Source organism: Phaethon lepturus, unplaced genomic scaffold, assembly GCF_000687285.1.
Source record: "Phaethon lepturus isolate BGI_N335 unplaced genomic scaffold, ASM68728v1 scaffold7881, whole genome shotgun sequence".
Taxonomy (NCBI): domain Eukaryota; kingdom Metazoa; phylum Chordata; class Aves; order Phaethontiformes; family Phaethontidae; genus Phaethon; species Phaethon lepturus.
The window spans coordinates 1-22,807 of NW_010518386.1; the positions used below are offsets into that span (position 1 = coordinate 1).

At 38.8% G+C, this 22,807-nt stretch overlaps 1 protein-coding gene across 1 annotated transcript in view; it reads right to left on the reverse strand.

Annotated features, from left to right (window-relative positions):
- Positions 1-65: 65 nt before the first annotated feature.
- The window catches only part of LOC104628204 (phospholipid-transporting ATPase IB-like), a gene marked incomplete at its 3' end in the record, with an annotated part of 28,712 nt that continues 5,970 nt past the window's right edge, over positions 66-22,807 (reverse strand). Inside the window, exons 2-11 of the mRNA XM_010296711.1 lie at positions 16,142-16,241; positions 15,458-15,556; positions 14,420-14,465; positions 10,439-10,479; positions 8,541-8,614; positions 6,360-6,429; positions 4,915-5,042; positions 3,801-3,912; positions 2,941-3,106; positions 66-193 (exon numbers count right to left, since the gene is read on the reverse strand). Coding sequence (XP_010295013.1) covers positions 66-193; positions 2,941-3,106; positions 3,801-3,912; positions 4,915-5,042; positions 6,360-6,429; positions 8,541-8,614; positions 10,439-10,479; positions 14,420-14,465; positions 15,458-15,556; positions 16,142-16,241 — 964 coding nt within the window. The remainder of the gene's footprint in view (positions 194-2,940; positions 3,107-3,800; positions 3,913-4,914; positions 5,043-6,359; positions 6,430-8,540; positions 8,615-10,438; positions 10,480-14,419; positions 14,466-15,457; positions 15,557-16,141; positions 16,242-22,807) is intronic.

Here is a 22,807-nt window from a genome sequence, read left to right on the forward strand (position 1 = left end):
GGGGGGGGGCGGGGGGAATGTCACTTTCCAAAACTGACATTAGTACATTTATTCTTGTTACTTACCCAATTTATGAAAAGAGCCTGAGTAAACTTGACAACTTCCAGTGTCACCAGAAGACTGATTGGAATAAGATTATTGTACAAGATTATAAATGTCAGCAGATTGTATCCGAAGTTGACAGACAGCATTTCTGTAGACCAAAAGACATAAGGTATCAGACAGAAGGCAGACTTCTGAGTGGTACAGTAGAGGGGCAGTCATCTTTCTGCAGTTGGTCTGATCAGATTTAGTTGTGCTAAAATAATCAGCAAGTGTGTTAAGGCCTAGTACAAGGGCCTTTTTAATATTGATTTCGATAGTACATATACAACTAACGGTTGGACTTGATGATCTCGAAGGCTCCTTCCAACCTTAATGATTCTGCGATATAAAACACCCACAGAACACATGCCTAGATACACAGCATATTATGTGCCAGGTGAAAGAAGGCAAGATTGGTGAGGCTATATTCTTAGAGAAAAGAATACCTTCTGAAGAGTTTTTGCTAAACAGATGGTGAGAAGCATGATATTCCATGGTATAATTCAGATTTAGAGATTTATATGATGTGTCAACTGCCCCAATTAAGAATGACCAATATCACTAGTAACATAGCTTTACTCCTCTGAAGTGCCTACTTGTCTTACGGGAGTTAGAAAACAAAGACTAAAATTTGTTCTAAAATCTTCCAGCATTGGCAGAATTGAGAAGTTGCACTAAAAGAACTCCAAGAGAACAAGTTGACTGTTAAACAGACACCTAGCGAAGGAACTAAGGCATCCTGCTTAAGCAGAGGAGCTGTTATTAATGGTGACAACATTGGGCAAGTTGCCCAAGTAAATCTGCCAGCACAACTGGTCCTGAAGAGAAGGGTAAGCATTTATAGACAGCAGGCAGGAATAGACAAGGCTTAGCAGAGACAAAGAATGAAAGCTCCTGTTCATGGTGCCACCTACACCCTCTACTTACATCCAAAAATCTCTGCATTTGTCTGTTCTCCACTTTCCTTGAGGCTTAGGGGAGGCACTTCAGCCAGCCTGCAGAGCACTCATGACAGTGGGGCCACAGCCCACAACTAAGGGGCTTGCAGCGTTACAGATAGGTTGGTAAGAAGGCAGGGGAACAAACCAGGAGCAGACAGAAACCAGAGAAAGTTGCTGAAGCCTAATGCAGATCAGAGCAAGACTTGAAGTTGAGCCCCAGGCACCTCCAAGTGTGAGCACACATTAATTCTTTGTCTTAGATCTGTTTACAGAAAGAGTAGAAACACACTTGATAGGAAAAGGCTTTTTCCAACACAATCTTTATAGAAATTAGACATTTAACAAAAAGTTAACAGAGAATCATAGAATCGTTTGGGTTGGAAGGGACCTTTAAAGGTCATCTTGCCCAACCCCCCTGCAATGAGCAGGGACATCTTCAACTAGAGCAGGTTGCTCAGAGCCCCATCCAACCTGACCTGGAATGTTTCCAGGGATGGGGCATCTACCACCTCTCTGGGCAACCCATGCCAGTGCCTCACCATCCTCACTGCAAAAAACTTCTTCCTTCTATCTAGTCTAAGTCTACCGTCTTAGTTTAAAGCCATTATCCCTTGTCCTATCACTACAGGCTCTATGAAAACATCTGTCGCCATCTTTCCTATCGGCCCCCTTTAAGTATCTACTTGCGTAACCTGAATAAGTGTCTTTCCCATGTATGGCAGTTACAGAAGTGATAGGAATTGTATATTTACAAAAAAGCATCTATACAGACTACTGTGTCATCCTAATTTATTACAGGTTGCGCCTGTTTTATATGAGTACAAGTTCAAGGGTTTGTGCCATTCATGTTTTCTAATATTACTTCTGTCATTGGAAGGCACAAATTTAAACTTCCTCATTAAAAAGCAGGGGGGTAGGGTGAGGAAAAAACTTCTAAAATTGCTGATACTGCTACTAAAAGACATTACAGCTACCAAAAGTCAGAGTCAAATATGAGCCACTTCCGTACTCTTCCTACATGATTTTTTTTTACCATCACAATTGCCTTTCTTAAACTGCAGAAGACATCCTTTGCCACCTGTTTTGCAATAACCAGAAGGACCATTTGCAGTTTGTGAGAATTGTTTTCAGATCTGCATCTCAAGATGTCTGTAACAGCATATTTTATAGCTAGCTAATATAACCCCCTCATGTCAGAACTCTATTGAAGAGCAATTTATTTCATCCTTAAGTGTTTGCATAAGCCTCATCTTTGATATCCGAACTAACAAATTTAAGAAGTATGAATGAAAAAGTAAAACCCTTTAACAAACATGCTAAGACATCAGTTCTCATTACAAAATAAAAGTCAGAAGCCAAAATGACCAAGACATTATCCAGTGAGTACAAACACATAGCATTTAGCATTTAACAATTTTCTCTACAAGAGCAGATTAACATTTCTGACTGAAAAAAAACAGCTTGTTTCTTTTCTAGAGAAATTCTTTGCTTCCGTACAGAAGCATAAAGCCGAAGTCAGTATCATCAGGCTGACAGATGCTATCCTGCAGTCAGGTACAGCCAGACATGATATGTGAGGCAGCAGTACATGACCTGCTCTGAAAACAAATTTATGCATGGCATCTCCAGAAAGCTGAAAACTTGAACATCCAAGAATAACTGTTGTCCCTCTTCTGTTTCTGCCCTGCTCCCTGGGTGGTGGCTCAGTGATATTAACCTAACCTTTAGAAGGTTTTATTAACAGAAGCCTCACTGGCAAGTTTGCTTACGCCAGCCCATTCTCAGAGAAAAAAACCAACCATCAAAAAGTTAAAGACAGGCTTCATTCCTTAGCTTATGCATTCATTTAGCAAAGCTAAGAGCCTGGCAGGCCCTACAGTCTGATACATCCCTAGCACACTGCATGCATACTCACTGTTGGAGCCAAGGTACCAGACGACTTCGCCATGTGTTCTGTTCCATAATAAGGCACCTACAGAACTCACAAGGGCCATCACCAGGAGAATACAGAACAAAACCAGGATCTGCATGTTGGTCACTTTCTCCACATTTGATCTCTTCAGCGGTGCTTTGGTTGAATTCTGAATAGCAGCAAAAAAAAAAAGTCTGGCAATGGCTTATACAAGAGGAAATTGCAGAGACAAACTCAGTCTTTGTATTTTTAGAGTCCATTACAGAACTTGCTACTTCAGCTCTAGTTAGCTCAGCATTGGATGCCAAGTTCAACAAGGTAGTAATAAAAGGCAATACTCCTAATGACTCCAAAACTGACAGGAGATCAGAGGAACCATTCAGTTCTAAAGACCTAGTATGGTTATCTCCTGACTGTCCATCCCACTAACAGTCAGCAGATGTGAACACACACATGTTAATGGCATGAAGTGCCTGGAGAGACCAGCAAGGCAATACAGAGACTGTGGTCTTAACCTAATTACCTCCAAGTGCTAAAATTCCAGGTGGTCATTACTATCTCCTCAGCTGTTAAACCTCAGTTTTAATTTATCTGGTGGCTGGACAGCATTTAAGATAAAATATAGGTAGCTTTGCTTACATATTGAAGCATTTTGAGACAAATACCTCAATAAGCATTTATCCACATGCAGATGCAACATCAAGTACAACGGTATCCTTGCATTCCTCAAGGACTCCAAATCATAAACAGCTACAATGAATCAAATACCATTTCATAAAAATCAAGTCCAAAAATCAAGTAGAATACAGGAAAGATGACCAGCTTCTATTCGAACATGCTCTAGAGCTCCTTAAAAACTTTACCTGCATGAGTTTTGTATCATGTCCTGTATACACAACAATACCCAAGACCCATTGAGTGTTTCTCAGTTGTGCACCTCTTAGCAAGATTTGGTCTGGACCAACAGGAACTGGGCTGCAAAGCAAGAATTATGCTTATCTTTCAAATCTTGCTAACAGTTCAGGAAAGTAATTCTCCTTTCAGCCTTACACCCCCCCCTCAAAAAACCACCCAAACCACAAAAGGAAAAAAAAGTAATGAACTTACACTGTCCACAAAATTAAAGACAGCACTAAAACTTCTGTAAATCTAATCCCTGCTAAGGCACAGTAGGGCAAAAGCAATACAATGTAGCTGTTCTACGTATCCAAAACTTGAGAACTTATGTGGCAGCCATAAGCCCACTCTGCACTTAACCCTGGCTAGTAAGTTCCCTCTCACATAAGGAGAGAGAAGCATCATACTTGCAAAGAGCCCATCCATCCCAAGCACACTGTAACTTCACATCTGCCGTTAAACAAACATTTTGGGAAAACTGTATTACCCATGTGTTTTTTAAGTGAAATGCAAGTGATCTTCTACTATTCTTGCATCTCTCACTATTCAGCTGAGATGCCCAAGGAATATAGTTTTTGCCCAGGAAAACAGGTACAGCCAGGTGAAACCAAGTTTTATGAATTCAAGTACTAAAATTAAGTTCTTTTCTTTCAAGGGTTGCAACAAAGCCACACTTTTGTTAAAGACTCAAGATTCTGGGATCATTTTTCTCTATAGATCTGCACTTGGTGCAGCCTTTGGCTCTAGTTGGAAGGGAAAGGTTTCCCATTTCCTCTGCATATGTCCTGTAACAAGAAGGCCCTAAAAACCCCAGCCACTTCCCTCACTCTTCGTTCTCTTTAGATGTTACTTTTGATTAGAAAACACACAATTCCAAAGACACCAACTCTCCCGTAACAAGCAGAAGACTCCATAGAAATACAGAACTAAGTTATCTTACACTGGCAGATGCTCTGGTTGACATCTGTATTACCCTCTTCCCCAGCAGAAACATGCATGTGCTCAGTGTTGCAGAAAAAAGCACACAGACAGCATTTTTCCTAAACAAATGAATTTATGGCTTTGTTGTCAAGTCAGTACCTTTGACCATCTAAGCGCAAGTTTCCAGTGAAGTCATAAAGATGACGGTTGGGTCCTTCACATTCTATCCTTCCAGATACTTTCATCAATTCTTCTCTTGACTGGAGACTAGCAGTTTGAGACAATCCCTGCAGAGACCAATCCAAAGGGGATTCTTGTCAAAAATTATTAGAAGGCAACTTAGGAAAATGGTGCTTTCTTCCAACATCCAAGATAGCAAATGTAATTAAATGTGTGGAGGTTTTCTGCCAGTTTTGTTGGCGAGTTGGGTTTTTTTTGTTTTTAATGATTATTCAACAACTTTCCTGCAAGGAAGATTCATTATGGGCACATATAATACTGCTTACACAGGATTGGTTTAAATCCCTCTACAGAAGAGTTACATGACCCACATCTCTCTCTAACCACGAGGAAAGTCCCATCCACAAAGCACCAAGTTGCACATGTGCAGGAGGAAGTAGGAGACAAGCAGTATCAACAGGCCTGGCTGTTCCCTCAAAGCACAGCTCCACTGATGCATTACTGCTGCTAAACATAGTCACTTGTAAGTGCAGTCTCTTTGGTCACTGCAGCAATTATGCTCTGATCCTACTCAAGGTGTAACCCAACATACTGCTACTCCATCTCGGAAAGCACTGAGCAATATAACACTCCATTGCTTTTCATCTGTCTATTAACCAGGTGGAGGTGTTCAGAGTGATCCATTTAGTGTTTCTTTTGCCAGATTTTGACTGCAGCACTGCAAGCCAGAACAAGGACTTAAAAGACCCCACAACCTTATTTTATTTCCTGCCTGTGTCCTGAAGCAAATAAGATCTGACAGGAACTCAAGATCTGATCTATTGGGCTGACTCAGAACCGTAAATCACTTTTCTACAACAACAGTAAACAAGCAGCAAATATAGTTTTAAGAACAAAATTATCTGTATTAAAATCCTAATCCAAATTCATTTGTTATAGTGACAAAGAGCAAATATTCTGAACTATTTCCAAACACCACAATCAACAGCATTTCTTCACCAAAAGTCAAAATATGCAGATAAATTCTACTACTTACCACAAAGAAAAAATTAACTTAAACATATAAGAGGTCCTTTTGAGTACCCTGCAGAGGCAGAAGCAACAGATGGGCACTTTTGACAGTAGAAACTGCAACACTCATTAAAAAAGCAAACAGCTGTGCTTGTAAATACACTTAGAAGACCTTCAGCAAAACACAGTAAAGGTCTGCTTGATTTGCTTTTGTGGACTTACAGTTCCTCACACTTACAAACCCAAGCAATAATGCTTCATGTGCATCTGTTGAAAAAGCTACAGCCACCTGGAAAGAGATATGCTTTTTTTATTAAAAAAAGAGTACTTGTATCATTGTCACGCAAGCTAGACTGCTTTGTAGATAATATTAGATACCTAAATGAAAAAAGGTGAAATTCAGTTTGTTTTACCTGTCGTATTTTAAGATTCGTCTCCCCATCAAGATTAGCTGTTTCAATATAACACATGGCTTGTGGTTCACTGTAAGGAGCATAAGATTTGCAGTATTAAACTTCAGTACTTTTTGTATACTACTTTTGTGCTAAAATGGCCCACAATACACTGCAGAAGACAAAAGTCCATATTGTTGGTATATGACCATGAAAGAGCCAGCTGGAAGTACACACTTCAGACATCTTTAGATATGAACACTCTCATACAACAAATTACAAACACAAGTCTACATCAGACTGTTAACAAGAATTTAACAAGTCATGATAAACTTAGATGCCCAAAGCAGACTCTTTGTCTCCTTATATGAGCAACCTGAATCTGAACTCTGGAAAGCCACAGACTAAGCCCAGCTTGATTCCAGTTTTACTTCTGCCACAAATACCTTAACTACAACTGAAGTGGTTAACTCAGGAGGGAAACTTCTTGCAATACAGTTCCTCTAATTTCCAATGAGATGTGGAAGCTTTTCCATACAAAGCTGTGTTTGGATTCATACCTTTTTCCTTCATGTAAATTTATTCTCTATGCAAAATTCATTTGACGACTCTTCCCCTCCTCCTCCCCCAGAAAAAAGGGGACAAGATAAAAACTATTTGTGTGACCTCTGACAGTCAGCTCAGACACAGAAAATTAACACATAAAAGCAAAAGATCCCACCCTTTCAGAGCATGCAAAGCTTTCTGGTGAACTGAGGACACTTAATATTGTCACTTAAAAGAATCATGGGAGTAATACCAATTGTAAAGCAGAACTGCCATAGAAATTGTTATTTACTTCAAGTAAAGTTTTTCCCAAATCAACATACTTCAGGTTAAATTCTCCAGTTATTATGCAATTATCACTGACAGCAGGTTAGTAGAATAATGTAGAACAAAAAGCTGACCCATGCAAGTTAAGAAATAAACCAGAAGTTTTTTTAGTATAATACACTAGAGAAGTTCTCAGGTAGAACAAATATTACTCAACACTAAAACAGAAAGTTACTGATGTCAAAGTGTAGCCTAACTAATGGCACATTAAGGTTGACAACTGCTTATTTAAAATTTGGGATTTATTTTTAAAAAATACAATATTGTATACAATGAAGATACCTCTATCTTTGATCATGTGACAGTTCAAAAAGACTGTACTTCCCCATACAGCTTTCAAAAAAAGTGAAAGGTCCCAGGAACAGCACTGATAAGAAGGATGGAACAAAAAATGCAGTAGCTTAGAAAGTAAGTTCCCTTCGAAGTTGAGTCATCTGAGAGAACCCTAACCTGGAGACCAGAGCAACCTGCAGTCACTGTTGAAAAGCATGCAGATAGAAGGAAATTATGGAGAAGAGCAAGGTGTCATAAAGTTTGACTATTAGAAAAAAGCATGTTCAAGAACAGGAACTGCACTATGGTCTCTTGTTTAAATCTCGTCTAAGTGGATAGTGGTCTTTATTTGGCCTCAAGTTGGTCAACACAAGATAGGATCTAGATCAGCAACCAAGTATCACTCAAATGCTTCTAGGAACTAACGAGCCAGCTTTGTTTGCCCATAGAGCGGTATAAAAGAAGCTGTCCCATATTTCACAACGAAAAATGAGCAGGACTCAACTGTTAACTGTTGCTACCATGCTAGGGATAGGCCATACATGCACTGTATCAAAGACAAGGAGTAAACAAATTAAGCCCAAAAGCTATCTTGCAGACCAGTTATTGGATGTCAAAATGGACTAGCATTTTAAAATTACTGTTTGAAAGAAGTATTTCTTGAAGGAGAATATGCTGGCAACTCAGTGGAACTAACTGGAAGATGACTTAAGCTTCCTTAATTAAATGGCGGGATCCTCCAAAGGCCACAGAGCAACTGACTGCATAAAGCTTGTGTAATAAACCTTCAGTCTTTCAACGAACTCAATGATACACTTTGTGAATTACAGGTACGTAATACTATGAAGTCTTAAAGAAGCCTTCTTCCTTAAGAACCTATCTACAATGATACATGAATCACTGCCTAGTGAACACTGTTTTAACATTGTTGATATTTATATGTGGAGAAGAATTAGCACCATCTGATATCTGCTTTTATTAATAGCAAACACAGAGTTTAGAGTCCTCTGCACCTCAGTTCATCAGACACATCATTTCCACAACCATTCAGGATACCTGGACGATATTATTATCATGTCTGCTGGAAGATGCTGCCCATTGGTGACCTTCACAATATCTCCTACTGCTACCTGTTGAGTCAGGGAAAGGGGTACAGTAGCATGGAAAAGAAAAACAAACAGTTTGCTTGTCTGGAATGTTAGTTTGTTATTTTCTTTCACCCAGTCAAAAGAACATTGTCATGCACAGAACAGCCAGAGACAGTGCTTCTGAAAGTCAGAGTACTTTTCACTGCAAGTTTGGAAGTATCAAAGCCTTGCCTTTTCTGAATGTCAAGTAAACAATTCTCTATAGAAAAAAGAAATGGATATACTCAATTGGAAAGTGTGAACTTCTGTGGCTTATAGTTAGTAAAAATTACTTTTTTCTATAATCCAGCCATTATCCAAATTTGAGTTATTTTTTCCTTTAGTCTTATTTAACCTACAGAAAGATTTTTTTCCTAGTTAAAAAAGTTATCTTTAAACTTTACCTTCCTCAAGTATCAAGTGTTTCTCCTATTCTTTCCACATACTACTTTGCCTACCCAGTTATCACTATCATTTTCCTTTAGCCCTCTTTAGATGCACTACTTGTACTAATCACTAGCAAGGAGTATTGTCTGTACAGATAGTATCAACCAGTTCTTCCCTGACCTACAGTCACTTGAGATGTGCAAAACCCTCATTTCTGGAATACTGAAGACCTAAGAGTTTTTAGCACCTTTAACAGGGGTCACACATGCATGGGACTTTCATTCGAAGAAGGACAAAGTAGCATTCTCAAAAGAGTAAGCCAGGCTTGCCTGATGAGTACAGACTGCTTAGCATCCAATACACTGCTGAGAGTCCAAAATGGGCTTGAAATATTGTTAACACATTAATTTTTATAAATTGAAACAGATGGCATGTTTGAACAGGTAGATTCATTAGTCTTACTCTGACCCCACTCAAAACAAATTCCCTGCTGATTTCAGCATAAAAAAGATCAGAAGTCTGCCTTAAAGTAAACTAGGTGGATAGTACAGAACTGTTATTCATTAACAATAAATGCAAGACTAGACAATATGCAGATACAGACCAATTCAAGAAGTGCTTACAGGTATAACAAAACCACATTCCAGGCTCAGCTTTAAATATCTTCCAGTTCAGTGTCCTCACTACAAACAGGACGTGGAACAGCATAAACAGGCATCAGCATGAGCCATCAGAATCCTTGGCAATCTTTAGTTTCTACTATAGCCTAACACTTCCGCAGGGTTGCTTTTAGGTCTCTTGAGGTAGGCCTCATTTCCCAGAAGTTTTAAAAGGGTGTACTTTTTCCTCATTTATTAGTAACAGGACTAATTTTGCCCTTTAAAAGTCATTAAGAGCCACAATTAGATCAATACATCCTGAGGGATTTCAGGAAGTTCTAGAAATAAAGCTCACCAGGTCCTGGCACAGGGCTTTACAGAACATGGGCCCCAAGTGCTTGAGGTAGCAGCAGGGCTTGTCTTCCTTACTTGAGCAAACAAACTACTACTTAACCTCAAAACCTAAGAACTTTTCAGCACAGGTAGCAAAATAAGTCTCTGTTCCACTTTCAGGAGAGGTAGAGCATTGCAGTGAAAATTACTCTTCTAGATGTGGATTGAAAACAAAACACTGTTTACACCCTGGAGTGTATCAACTGCCCAAGCAAGAACACTGACAACACATTAGCATTTGACAGAAACACAGTACTAGGATTTAAAGATGGGTACTCATGTGCCTTGCTCAGGGAAATTTTTGCTATCACAACAGAAAGGATCCCTCACACCTCAAGTCACAGGGAATTCTGATAGTGTGAATTAATACTGGGCCTCCAAATTTGTTCCAGCAAAAGTAATTCTTGAACACCTTCTTCCACTCCCTCCCATCCCCAATTTTATTTACCTCTTTCCACATAATGTTCTGCCACATCCCATTTCTTAGAACTAGAAAGAAAGTTTAAAGTTAAATTAGAATACATACCCAAGATTGAGACAAGTTTCAAAACAACTATATTAGCAGTAGGGAACATTGACCAGAATAGGAACTAACACACACATCAGAGAAGTACTTTTCAGAAGCTAGGACCACACTTTTGTCCACAGCTGTAGGCATGTGCATCCAGGAAAGAGGAAGAATGCGCCCTTAGTATTTAGATTGTCTAGCAGGTGACAAAAATGATACAACAATTGGTGGCCTGCTTTCTTCTTGGCATCATTTCATAATAACACACAGATGGGCAGTGTTCTTATTTGGGAAATGACCTTCATTAAAACAAAGGGCATTACTGCCCACTATCAATACCAGGAAGCATCTTTATGTATGGTTAACCACAGAATTCTCACTTCTCACCTTTTTCCTTGCATTTATTATCTTTTGACTCTGACACATCCAACCTCACTACCATACCAATTGCTCTTACAGGGCTGAGGCTTAATTGTCAAGCAGGCTTGAAGTTGTACTGAAAAGCAAAGATCAGCTTTGGCAGAAGGAAAATCCTAAATGCTGAAGCTCATGTTGAAACAAAAAAAGGAAACAAGATACTGAAACAGGCCTTCACATCTGTAGTACTCAAGTCCTACAGTGCTGTCTTAACTCACTCATTGGTCATCTACTCTGGAACATGATTTTCTACCCAAGTAGTTCCTCTAGATGCTTCTACACATACTTAATACTACCTTATCCTAAAGTTTAAAGTCAAAAATTTATGCCCAATTAGTGCCAAGTAACCAAATCCAGTCCAGGTCTGAGCACACCAAGTATACCTAAACAAACTCAAACCCTGCACTGAAAGCAGCTGCAGCCAGTTTTTGAAGATGTTCAGGAAGTGTAGCATGCAACCAGCCCCCTACTTTGAATAGAAACAATTTTCTCCTCAGTTCTGTGCAATTCACATACGTAACTCATTTGAAAGTCATACCAAATTCCCAGAAGAAATACTTCTGCTGAATACAGCCTCAGCCATCCTACTCAGGTTAGGGCACTCAAATAGCAATGCAAAATTTGTCAGACCAGGTCGAGCACAAGAAACCCATCTCTTGATTCCCGTCATCAGGACACAAACTTTGTAGCACTGAACCCTGGGATTTAACATTACAGTAGATGGATCACAGTGAAATACACTATTTAACAAAAAAAATGGGTGGGCAACAACAAGAAGCACTGCTAGCAATGCGTCCAAACCACTGAGTTTCCACCCAAATCCATATATGCAGCATAGGGAAAACCCCTTCCTTCCCTCTAAGCTGTGCTTAAGTCCCTCTAAGCTGTGCTTAAGTTCATAACTCAGGAGAAGGCCCAAGACCAGAATCACAAGTGAAAAAGCCATGTACCTGCAGTTTTGACTCAAACCCCAAATCCTCAGAGAAGAATTGCAACACTTAGCAGCTCTTGTGCCTTGCTTTAAACAGCTCCCATTTCCACCAAAAAAATTTGAGACATTTCAGCAAACAGTCCACATGATTGTATGTTTACATGCAATGAAGATATTTCATAGCTTCAACTTGGTCTTGTAGACAATTTACTTTAAAAACTGTTTTGCTTTCATCCTCACAGAAATCAATTTAGCTATTAAAATTAGTCAAGCAAGTTACTGAAACAACTTTTTTTTAATTCATAAGCCCACAAACTAAAGAAAGCTTCTATTAGACATAAACCAGTGTACTGATGTTCTAGATGTAGGGCTTAATGCTGTCACTCACATCTAGATATACAGAGCCATGTGAAGTGCTGCTCCTGAAGGGCAACCATTTCCCATCAGTTTGCTAGCCCTGTTCTTGTCCACTATTTGAGGGCATCCCATACAGTAGTAAGTGCTCACAGCTTATTCTATAATCTGGCATTGATGGGATCAATACATCAGAAGAGTTATTACTGAGCACTCTACATCTACGCAATGCACTGCTCAGGGGCTTCACTTGGAATTACATTTAGCCTTGTCCCTCGATTCAATGTTATCTCCATATACACCACGTGAAGCCATCCAAGACGTGAAACAGTGTCTCAGAGCCTAATGTTCTCCAACTCTTAAGGGAGATGTACAGTGCTCACCTGGAGCAGAAGTTTCAATTTAGTTTCCTCTACAGAGAAATTAATTCCTACATACCAAAGCCACCCTGCAAAGCAAGCCAATCTTTTCAATGGGACATTTAATACAGGAGACATGCTTTGAAGATACACTACTGCTCAAAGAACTAAACATGAGAGTAAATGCAAAGCCTACACAACTGTTACTGAACCAAGCATCTGGTCCCTGCAGTCAGTGTAGTTCAGAACATAGCTAAGCAGCTAGTAGATGTCTACTTTTGAGTGAGTTGAACTACTCTCTGTACCAAGTGCATTGACTAGACCTCAGTCAGCTATAAGAGGAACCTAAAGGCACATACAGAACCTAAATTTAATGTATCCTAATCCCCCCTTGAACATAAATTAGTTTTTCTATTCTCATAACACATCTCAAGAATGAGCCTCTTTAACCTTCATCTTAAGATAAGGATAGTTTTAAGTACCATTTTGAAAAGTGTAGGGTATTCAAATGTAAAAAGTAAAACTTGAACTAAAATAATTTTTCAAGTACTGAGTTCCACTTAGCTCCTTAACAATACCTTGGGTTCTTTACAGTTGCCTTTCCACTATTACAGTGATAAGCTTTCCTTGAAGTGTTTTTTAGCACATATTCTCCAACTACAAATTAATTAGAACTACCTATGTGACCTTTGAAAGAGCAGTCTTTCATATAAGCTATAACAAGGCCTGTTGTGCTACAGCCAGTAAATTGCCAACTTCTCATGACTAATAAATACAGTGTTATTGCACTTGAACATCTTCCTAGACTCGCGTAGGGAAGTTAGCTTGAACCAGTAAAGCAATGCTTTTTAACATTCATTAATATACAATCTCAATGATCAACTTAACTTTTCAAGCACAAAGTAAAAACAACTCACTGAAAATAGTCCTGCAAACATTTTGCCTGATAACTGAAGCATAGAGCTAGCAGGTTGTTCAGCTCCCCATGTTCCTTTAAGTGTTTCTCTACCTTCTGGACATTTAAGCAACATGTATTTGGGAGGAAGGGACTCTACTCAAAGGTCAAGTCCCTGTGTTTTCAGTTTCATCTGCAGGTCTCCATGGAAGAGCAGGGAAGGAGCTGTCTAACACAGGAACATGGAGATCCTGTGACTGCAGCACAGACTGACAATAGGGTTGCCATCAATAAACTCGTATTTTCTGCACAGGTTTTCAGTTAAGGGAGATGAAGAAAACTAAAATTGTCTTCAGGTATTCAGTGACAAGTAGCGTCAATACATTAGGGATACATGTAGGCATTCAGAGGATAGTGTTAAATTCTCTTTAAGGAAATTCCTTCACTTTGGGAAAACAAATCCACAAAATGCCCAGAGCTCTTCCTATATATTAAGTGCCGCAGCATTTACAAAAATGACTTAAAATTCCTTTGACACCAACTTTGTGTCTCAAGAGTTTGTTAGGTTTGGTTTTTCAGGGGGAGGGGTGTGTGTTGTAGTGGCTGTTTGTTGTTTGGTTTGGTTTTGTTTTTTAAAGAATAATCAGGATAGAGTTTAGCAGGGGAAAAAATTGCTTGGTCTTCTTGGATGAGCCAAAAACTGTGTAACTATAGACAACCTTGGAATTACATGAACTTACAAATTCTAATAATCCCCACTGTGCCTCGTCCCCAAGTATCACACTATCAGCATCAGTCTGAAACATTTGGTAAAGTAAAATCTTAATGCACCAGTAACTACCTAGTCCAAAGAGACATGCATTCCCCACCATCATGACTATAAGCAACATAATTGTTCAAGAGTAAGTGTTCTTATATTCACTATTTGCACTCAAAATATTGTAACTTAGACTATTTAGTCTTACCTATTGTTTTCTTTTTATTTACTGCACTGTCTGCCTTATGCCTTTTCTGCAAAGGAAACAAAACATTAAACTTCAATACAGATTCCAAAGCCATTAGAGCTAGAAACATGACAAAATGCAAGATGATACACTAGGTCATTTTTGCCTTTAAGTTCTGTGGAGGGTTTTTTTTTGTTTGTTTGGGGTTTTCTAGGTTGGTTTTTGTTTTCGGCTTTTTTTTGTGGATGTGGGGTTTTTTGGTGGTGGGGTTTTTTTGTGTTTTGTTGGGGTTTTTTTTGTGGTTTGGTTTTTTTGGGGGTTTTTTTGCTTGTTTGTTTTTTTACACACACACACACGCGCGCGCCACACAGATCACCCAAATCCAAATGGCTTGTAAAAGAATGTAACTTAACCCTAACATGAGAGTCCCCATGTTGGAAGTCAGCCTCAAGCCTGCATCAACCACAAAAACAACAAACAAAAACCACCCTGAAGTCTCCAAAATTGGTTTATGGAAAAACAAGAACAACAATGAGGAACAATATAATTAGATGACAGCTGCACTATACATGCTATGTGCTGTTTGTTTAGACTGATTTCTAGATTATTTTATTCAGAACTTTGCAAAGCAAAAAGACCTTTATTATAAATAGTATCCAAGTAAGTTAGTGCAGATTTTACCAAAAACAGTTTGCTCTATGCTAAGGTTGTTTTGCTTTGCCCCTGCACATTATCAAGACCAACTAAAAGCCATGTATCTGTCAGGACTCTACAGTGTCTTTCTAGCCAGATCTTTCTAACAAAAGCATGGATAAACAAGTTTGAAGAGGTAGAAACAACTGTACTGACTCCTACTGTTTCCTTGTTCACCATCTATTAATGAAAACGCTTAATTTATTTCAGTGGGCTACAGAAATTCTAGTCAAGTTCAGAGTTTGGAAAGTGAAAAGGATATTTTGTGGCTGTTCAGCAATGTCTCAATAGACTTCAGAGACGCATAGCTTTGCAGCTTTTCTGAAACACTGACTTTAGCACAGTCCTCCCCATAATCATACTCACATAGTCTTCTATGATTTCTTTGATGCCAGCAACTGTTAAAATAAATAGCAATGGCACCAAGGTGGTATATCTTCCTGTTGGAGAGACATCTGGAATTTGCTGTAAACAGAGGGAGAAGAGATACCCATTTTATTTTTATATTTAAATTAGTTTCCAGCAAATTTAGAACTTTATGCAAAGCTCTCAGAAAAGAAAACACAGAGCTTTCTGATTTCTGCCTGATTGACATCCAATTTCAGTGGGCAAACTAGCCTTAGCTCATCAGATATGAAGAAACTGGTACCATAAAGCTAGAAGATAAAGTTATTGTGCATGCCTTTTGTTCTATTTCTCCTCTCTTCGCAAGAAAAGCATTCAACTGCTGCAATTCAACTAGAAGTAGTGATAATGTGGACTATCTAAACAATGAGCAGTTCCACAAGAATCCACAAATGCTTTTTTCAATATGGTTAATAGCTCCATGTTTTATGATACTACTACTTGTTTTTACTTAAGTGTAGCTTGATTTTACAAACTACATTGGAAAAAGTCTAAGTTGCCTTCTAATTTCATTTATAGAAGTACATACCTCAATATTACTAATAAAATACATCTAAGGATTTCTTTGCAGTTAAACATAACGGAAACAACTGTTACTACATTACAATTTCATTTCATAATCAATACAAATCAATAAAACAATACCTGCAGTAAGGCAATGAAGAGGAAGAATGCATTTGCAGCTTTTCTTATCTGCTCATACAGGAATCGAGGTAGAAATGTCACCACGCTGTACTTGGCTGTGCTGCAGGTTAGATTTTTATTTTAGTACTTCATTGGAAAAGTCACATAGGGATTATGACCAAACAATTTCAAGTATTCTTCTAAAAGCCACTGTTAGAAAGATCACACAGTAAAGACAAATATAGAACATGGAGGAAGTAAGTTGCTTGTGTTATGAGGAAGAGCTGTACAGAATAAAAAAAGGTATCACACAAGCCCAGAAGGCTACCAGTCCCACTTTAATCACTGGTACCTTTATCATTGGATATATCACCAGATAATTTACTATCCAAACTTCAGCACTATGAATAGGCAACCTTTTACCTCCGTTCCAAGCACTTGATCAAGCACTTAAATCCATGTTTTGATAAGGGTTAAGTGCTGGGGTTGATGTTAAATGATTGTTCAATGCAGAGCTGAACATGGGAGAAATAAGAAATTCTGCAGTGCTATTTTAAAAATACCTAATTTCCCAGTTCAGAACCACTCTATACTCAGTTATGAATAATCCTCCAGAAAAACAATGCACCCTTTCCTGTCTGGTTTCCCAAAGTAGTTATATTATTGTTTTTTCTACCCTAAAACAAAAGTATACTGCACTAACTAGTCTCAATCATCTGTGTAATTTCTTGCCTTCTTCACATCAAACCCATGATGGGTATGAGTGCAAGTTCAGAAAAAAGTGTCCAAGATGACAAGATGTAACCATTCCATTTTTAAATTAGTTCTATAAGCCACCCCCATGTTGTCAAGTCAAAAACACAACCTAAAAGAAATTAAGACTCTCACATGCAAGTCCATGCTCTCTGAACACATTAGTTACAACCCAGTCATCTACATGGCTTCTTGACCTTGGTTCTGCAGCATGAGTTCCTTTGCACTGTCTGAGCTGTGTGACAGACTGAGCCTACCTAGTAGCATGTAGTATTCCATTATACAAGGAAAAAAATATTTTTAGAGTAATAAGAAAACTCTGCCTTACTTTCCCCCACCAAATTACCACAGCACCTTCCCCCACTGTTAACTACTGGGCATCAGCGTGAGTTGGAGCTTTAAGAGCCAAGTGCTTGCAGCTGTAGTTCAGGTGTCTTCCCCCAGACACCAAATGCAAGCTCTACAAGGGCCAGACAGCCTGTGACAGGAGTTTGTGTTTTGGGGTATCTTCATGGGGGGTTTTTTGTTGTTGTTGAGTTTTTTTAAGAAGGCTTATATTTCATGAGAATCTTAAGATACTCCTTTAAAGAAAGGAGAAAAAATGTTTCCCAAAATATTAACAACACAACTCCTCAAACACAGCCAAAATGCTGTTTTACTGAAGTTTCCTAGAAGTGTCACAAGCACCTTGCCATTAAGGCTGGTCCTCTGAAATGCTTTTCTTGTTCTCTCCCACCAATAAGTGTTCCAGATAAACTGAAACCCATGGCATTACTATTCACAAATAACGAAGGATTAGTATAATCAAATGCTTTATCTACACAATCTGCCTTTCACATTTGACTACTATGCATAAAACTCTTACTATAACCTTGACCCACAGGCAATTAAGTTCAATGGGGTTCTCTTATCTTTGTAGGTACAAGGTTAGAGAACTACATTCTCCAAGACCATTTATTTGCTTTCACCGTTTTATTCTCCCTCTTTTCTTCCCCACCCCCATTGAGCAATATACTGCTGCATCTTCGAGAATCAAATGGTGACAAGGGACAACATAGAACAATGTTATATAAAGCTTTATTATGGACACTAGAGTAGAATCAGTGAGGCAAGCTAAACAAAATCATCAATTAAAAAACAATGCAGAGCCCATCTTACAAGACCATGGTAGTTCAATTTCAATTTCACCTAGCTTCTTATTCAAGCAATTGCAAACCCCTACTAGGTTTAATGCAGATCAGCTATTACTTTAACTGGATCTCTAAAAAAGGCAACATGACTGCAGTTCTACTACTACAGTCCATAGACTTCCTATTGCTACTACTGCTCAGCAGAAGCACGTATTAAAATACTCAGTGTGATATTTTACAGAAGTTGCAGGTGGTCATACTTCAACATAAATTACACCAACAAAGCCAATTGAATGAAAACATGCATCCAGCATGTAATGTAGTACACTTATTGTATAAATGAAGAGAAATCATTTCTTTGAAACACTAATAGTTTCTTCCAGCTGCAAGTATTTTTGTTTTAAGCCACACTTACTTGGTCCCACGTGGGATAACCTTCCTATAACACAGAATATAATTAAACATACATGTCTCAGAAGTACCTTGTGACTTTAAAAATATGGGTTAATCAAGTTAGTTTAGACCTATCCTACAAGCAAGTTCCCCTAGCAATACTAATTGCAAATCAAGAGTTGGCAGATTTTTATATCAAAATAGTATTCCCTTGGATACCACACTGCTACAACTATATTAAAGCAAGAATTTGTCTGGTCCCAATCCAGATGAAACATTTATTAAACACCATTCTACCATTTACCAACTTGACAGCTAACTGGTGCAAACAAAATTCTTACTCCAATGACTGTGTTCATGTTAACACATAAAACTCATCTGAATGAGCTTTATACATATTAAGTCATGTCATCCATAGCTTAAGTAACATGACAGATGCCTACAGAAAATAAACAGTTTTACTGAGAAAGGGGTGCATTCGGCTATTTCCATGTAGACATGGAACAATAATCATGTCTAAGTATAAAAAGGTGCACGTTATTATTCAAAAAGAAAACTTCTTATGAAAAGCTAACTAAAACTCTAAGATGGATAGGAGTACTTGATTAATTTGGTTCTGAAGAACTGCTTTTTAAAGGACAAATACAATAGTTATAAATAAAAAACACTTTGCACTCCCTCCCAATATATAGATGCACTGCAGATGACTTCAGGATAATCAAAACTCCGACAGAAGTTAAAATCTGCAGGTGAACAGGTAGAAAATTCAGGCAGCTCATTCATAGCACAATTTTGGTCACTAAACATAGCTATCTGCAAAGGTTAACCCTCTGACCAGCCCAAAACAGAGACATCTTCCAAGAAGTGCCTGGTACCCACCTCCAATAACACCAGGTCTGCAGCTCACAGGACAGGTTGTGGCAGGGGGAGGAGGGGAGCACAAGCAGAAGACCAAACACTACACTGGGTTTTTCCTGAACCAGCAGCTGTTAACTATGCAAGCCTTGCTTCGCTACACAAGTCAGATGTTTAAACAGGTGTGCAAACATTAGAAGGATGTCTCCTCTATATCTGCAACTTAATTCAGGTAAGTCATACAGAGTGATGTAACTTGAAACAAGTCAGGAAGACTACTACCAAAGCCTGTTAAGTGAGTTTGAATACACATTAGTATGTCTGAAAGAGTCTGGTCCCACTGTTTCTAGGGCAGTGGAGAGATTTTTCTGAAAGCCATCACTATATAATTTGAAAAAAGTTAGTGTTGTTCACATACCTTAGCTCACTACTGTGCTACTGAAGTATCAAGGATTAGTTACTTTGATAACACTCAAATGAAGCATAGTGAACAGTGCACCGAGAAACTCAGGAGTAGTTTTCCAGTACAGGTCCTCCATTTATTAACATGGAATTTTTGCATGACAACTCCCATAGTTGACATTTTCCCTGTTTTGCCAAAACTTCTCATAAAGTGAAGTTTTACTGTTGAATCATCCTTGAACAGACAAAAGGTTGCCAGTAGAGGCAGGGAGGTTACTTCCTTGAGAAGTGTATGTGTGCTGGCAACATGCAGCTGAATACAGCTCTACACTTTTCCAGTCAGCTATCTAAAGCACTTCTACCTCTTCCTTGAGAATGCAGGACCTCCTTGAGACACACATGGTCTCATTTCCAGGGATGAGAAGTACAACAGTCTCTTCCTAGCCAGCATTCACCCACAGCTATCCATTCCACAGTTCACGTAACTGACACACTCTCAAATCTGAGAGCTAAAGAATAAGTATTGCTTGATGTTAGTGCTTTTAACACACATCAATTTGCAGGAACAGTTAGTAAGAATTACTAAGAAAGCCAGGCACAGACATCTGAACCACAGCAGAGGGGCTAAGTAATTAAAGTGAATGTTAAGGACTTGAACCCTTCTCTCACCAAGCAAGCTTTGTTTCCATGAACACATGCAAAAGATCAGATGCCCTGTAACGAGGAAAAAAAGTAATAAAAAAACAAGATTATTTGCTTGAATTAAGGGCTCAAATACTGTCTTCAGTGGAACTGTGTGTGCATGCTAAGGTCCCACAGGTATATGACACCTCTTTTCATAGCAACATTGACATTAGCTTCAGAGGTTCTGCTATAGGTCTCAAGTACAGAAGCAGTATTGACACAAGAACACAAGCTACCTCCAGACAGTCACCACTGCACAGCAGCAAACTTCACATCTCGAGTAATATTTAACTACATCAACACAAAACCAGGCAGTTATTACACTGAATACAGAGAAAGCTCATTCACAGAAACATCTCACTGAACAATGCTGCCATGCAGAATACTAGCTAGGCTGTGACACTCAGATTTGTAACGAACAAGGTTTTCAGCAGTTGTGTGCATGTAACAGTGAAAGATCATCTACCTCCTTGCACATATGGCAGATGGTGTATTTTGATCATAAAACTCACTAAAGAAACATAAAAATCAACTGTTTACAAAGTCCTCAAAGAGCACATCATGAAGGCTTAATAGGAGACAGTACTTACATGCCTATGCAATGATTATTGGTTGACTGGAAACTAGGTTACAAACAATCAGTGTTGGTTTATTACAACAGGCAGCATTTTCTGCCTGAACCAATGCAGCCCCCGAATTAATCAGTTTTGCTCTGTCAGATGAATCCTTGAGGCTACAGTTCCTGCAGAGAACGGATCCAGCCAGTAAGGGTTTCACCACTCTCTATATGGCCTGTACGCTTCCATCAGCTAAGAAAATGCTATGTGGTACTTAAATACTCTAGTGAGCTTGAGACAGACTGAGCTCAGGTCAGAATACAAGAGTGTAAAAGGAGCAAGACTTGCTCTTGCACAGTGAGAGGTGCAAGACTTGAATCCTACAAGATAATATTGCTTAAAGTTTGCCAGAGCAAGGCAAAGAACTGAAAAACATGACATTAGATTACCTGTCACCCAGCTCTGGAGCAACCACTGTCCATAGTCCAAGTCCCTGTTTTGTTTCCATCTTTTCCTGCACTCCCCTACAGTTTTCTATAATTGTAATGACACCTTACACATACAAGTTCATATATTGTCAAAAGATAAAATGGGCCATAATTTGTTTAAAGGACATTCTTCTGCCTAGCCACTAAAACATCAAACCTTGAAACATTTCCCAAAGCACCCATTGCAACACTGCAGAAGAGGGATAAATCTGTTGTCCTAAATTTTCTACACAGACAATGAAACTGATTAGGAGTAATCAAATGTATTGAATTAACTTTGGCAGAAAACACTTCTAGCAGCTTCAAACTGCAGTGCTCAGAAACTTGTGAAAACTCTTACCAGTGGGACAGTTTTCATCTCAAGGACCTCACTACTTCCCTACATGTTTTAGTGCAAGTATTCATTGATAGGATGGGGTCCCACCACAAGCAACTAAAGGTACCACTGCACGTTTGGAAGACTTATTCTTCCCTTCCTTTGTAACAGGAGGAACTGACCACATCTTAGAACCTGTGAGCCTTCTTCTCTCTCCAATCATACGGTTTGAGAAAAAAAAAGATCATTTCATACAGGTTTAAAAGACTCAGGGCATATCAAGTTAGCACATTAACCCCCCTGCAGGTCAAGTTCCACCAGAGCTTGTTTTTTGTGGGCCAGAATGGTTTGGGTCTGCTGTAATAAGACACTGAAGCTCTTCTGAAGGAGCTTACTTAAAGCTAAATTCAAGACATTATATATAACCAACTTGAAAAAAAAAAAGAGAAGCAAATAGCTGTCAGCTAGACAACCAATCACTAAGGTTTAGGACTGTTTTACACAAGGGGAAATCTAAATTATCACAGACATCTCAAATATATTCTCACATCATTACTTTATAGTAATGCACATCATTAGTGTTGCATCCTACACCAAAAACTAATAAAAAGCAGGGTGGTAAGTGCAATATTCGTTGATTAACACTACTTGCCAGCAGAAGCAATGGCATCTACCCTAACGTAGAAGTTCCATCTCAGGAGCAAAACATTCAGGCTGACAAAGCCAGCTTGGCTGAGCTATCTGCATTTCCTAAGAAGCTGCACCAGCCAGAAGTTTATCTTCAAGTGTTTCATTTTGGTTATCTTCGTATAGACCAAAGACAAAAATACATGAAAATACATTATGAACTGCTGTCAACTGAAGCACAAGTCTTACTACTCTCCAGTTCAGTAAGAACAACTCCTAACTGGGTATGGATTTCACACTTACACAGTATCTTGTGCCAAATGCCCCAGTATCAGCAGGACATCTGCCATACATAGACAGTGAAAGACTGAAAAAACTAACATAACTTATGTTGCCAAAGCAAGTATTACTTCTACTAGAAAGGCCTCCTACAGCAGTGCTCATGGCAGTCTTAATACAAGAGCAGGCATTAGCACAACTGC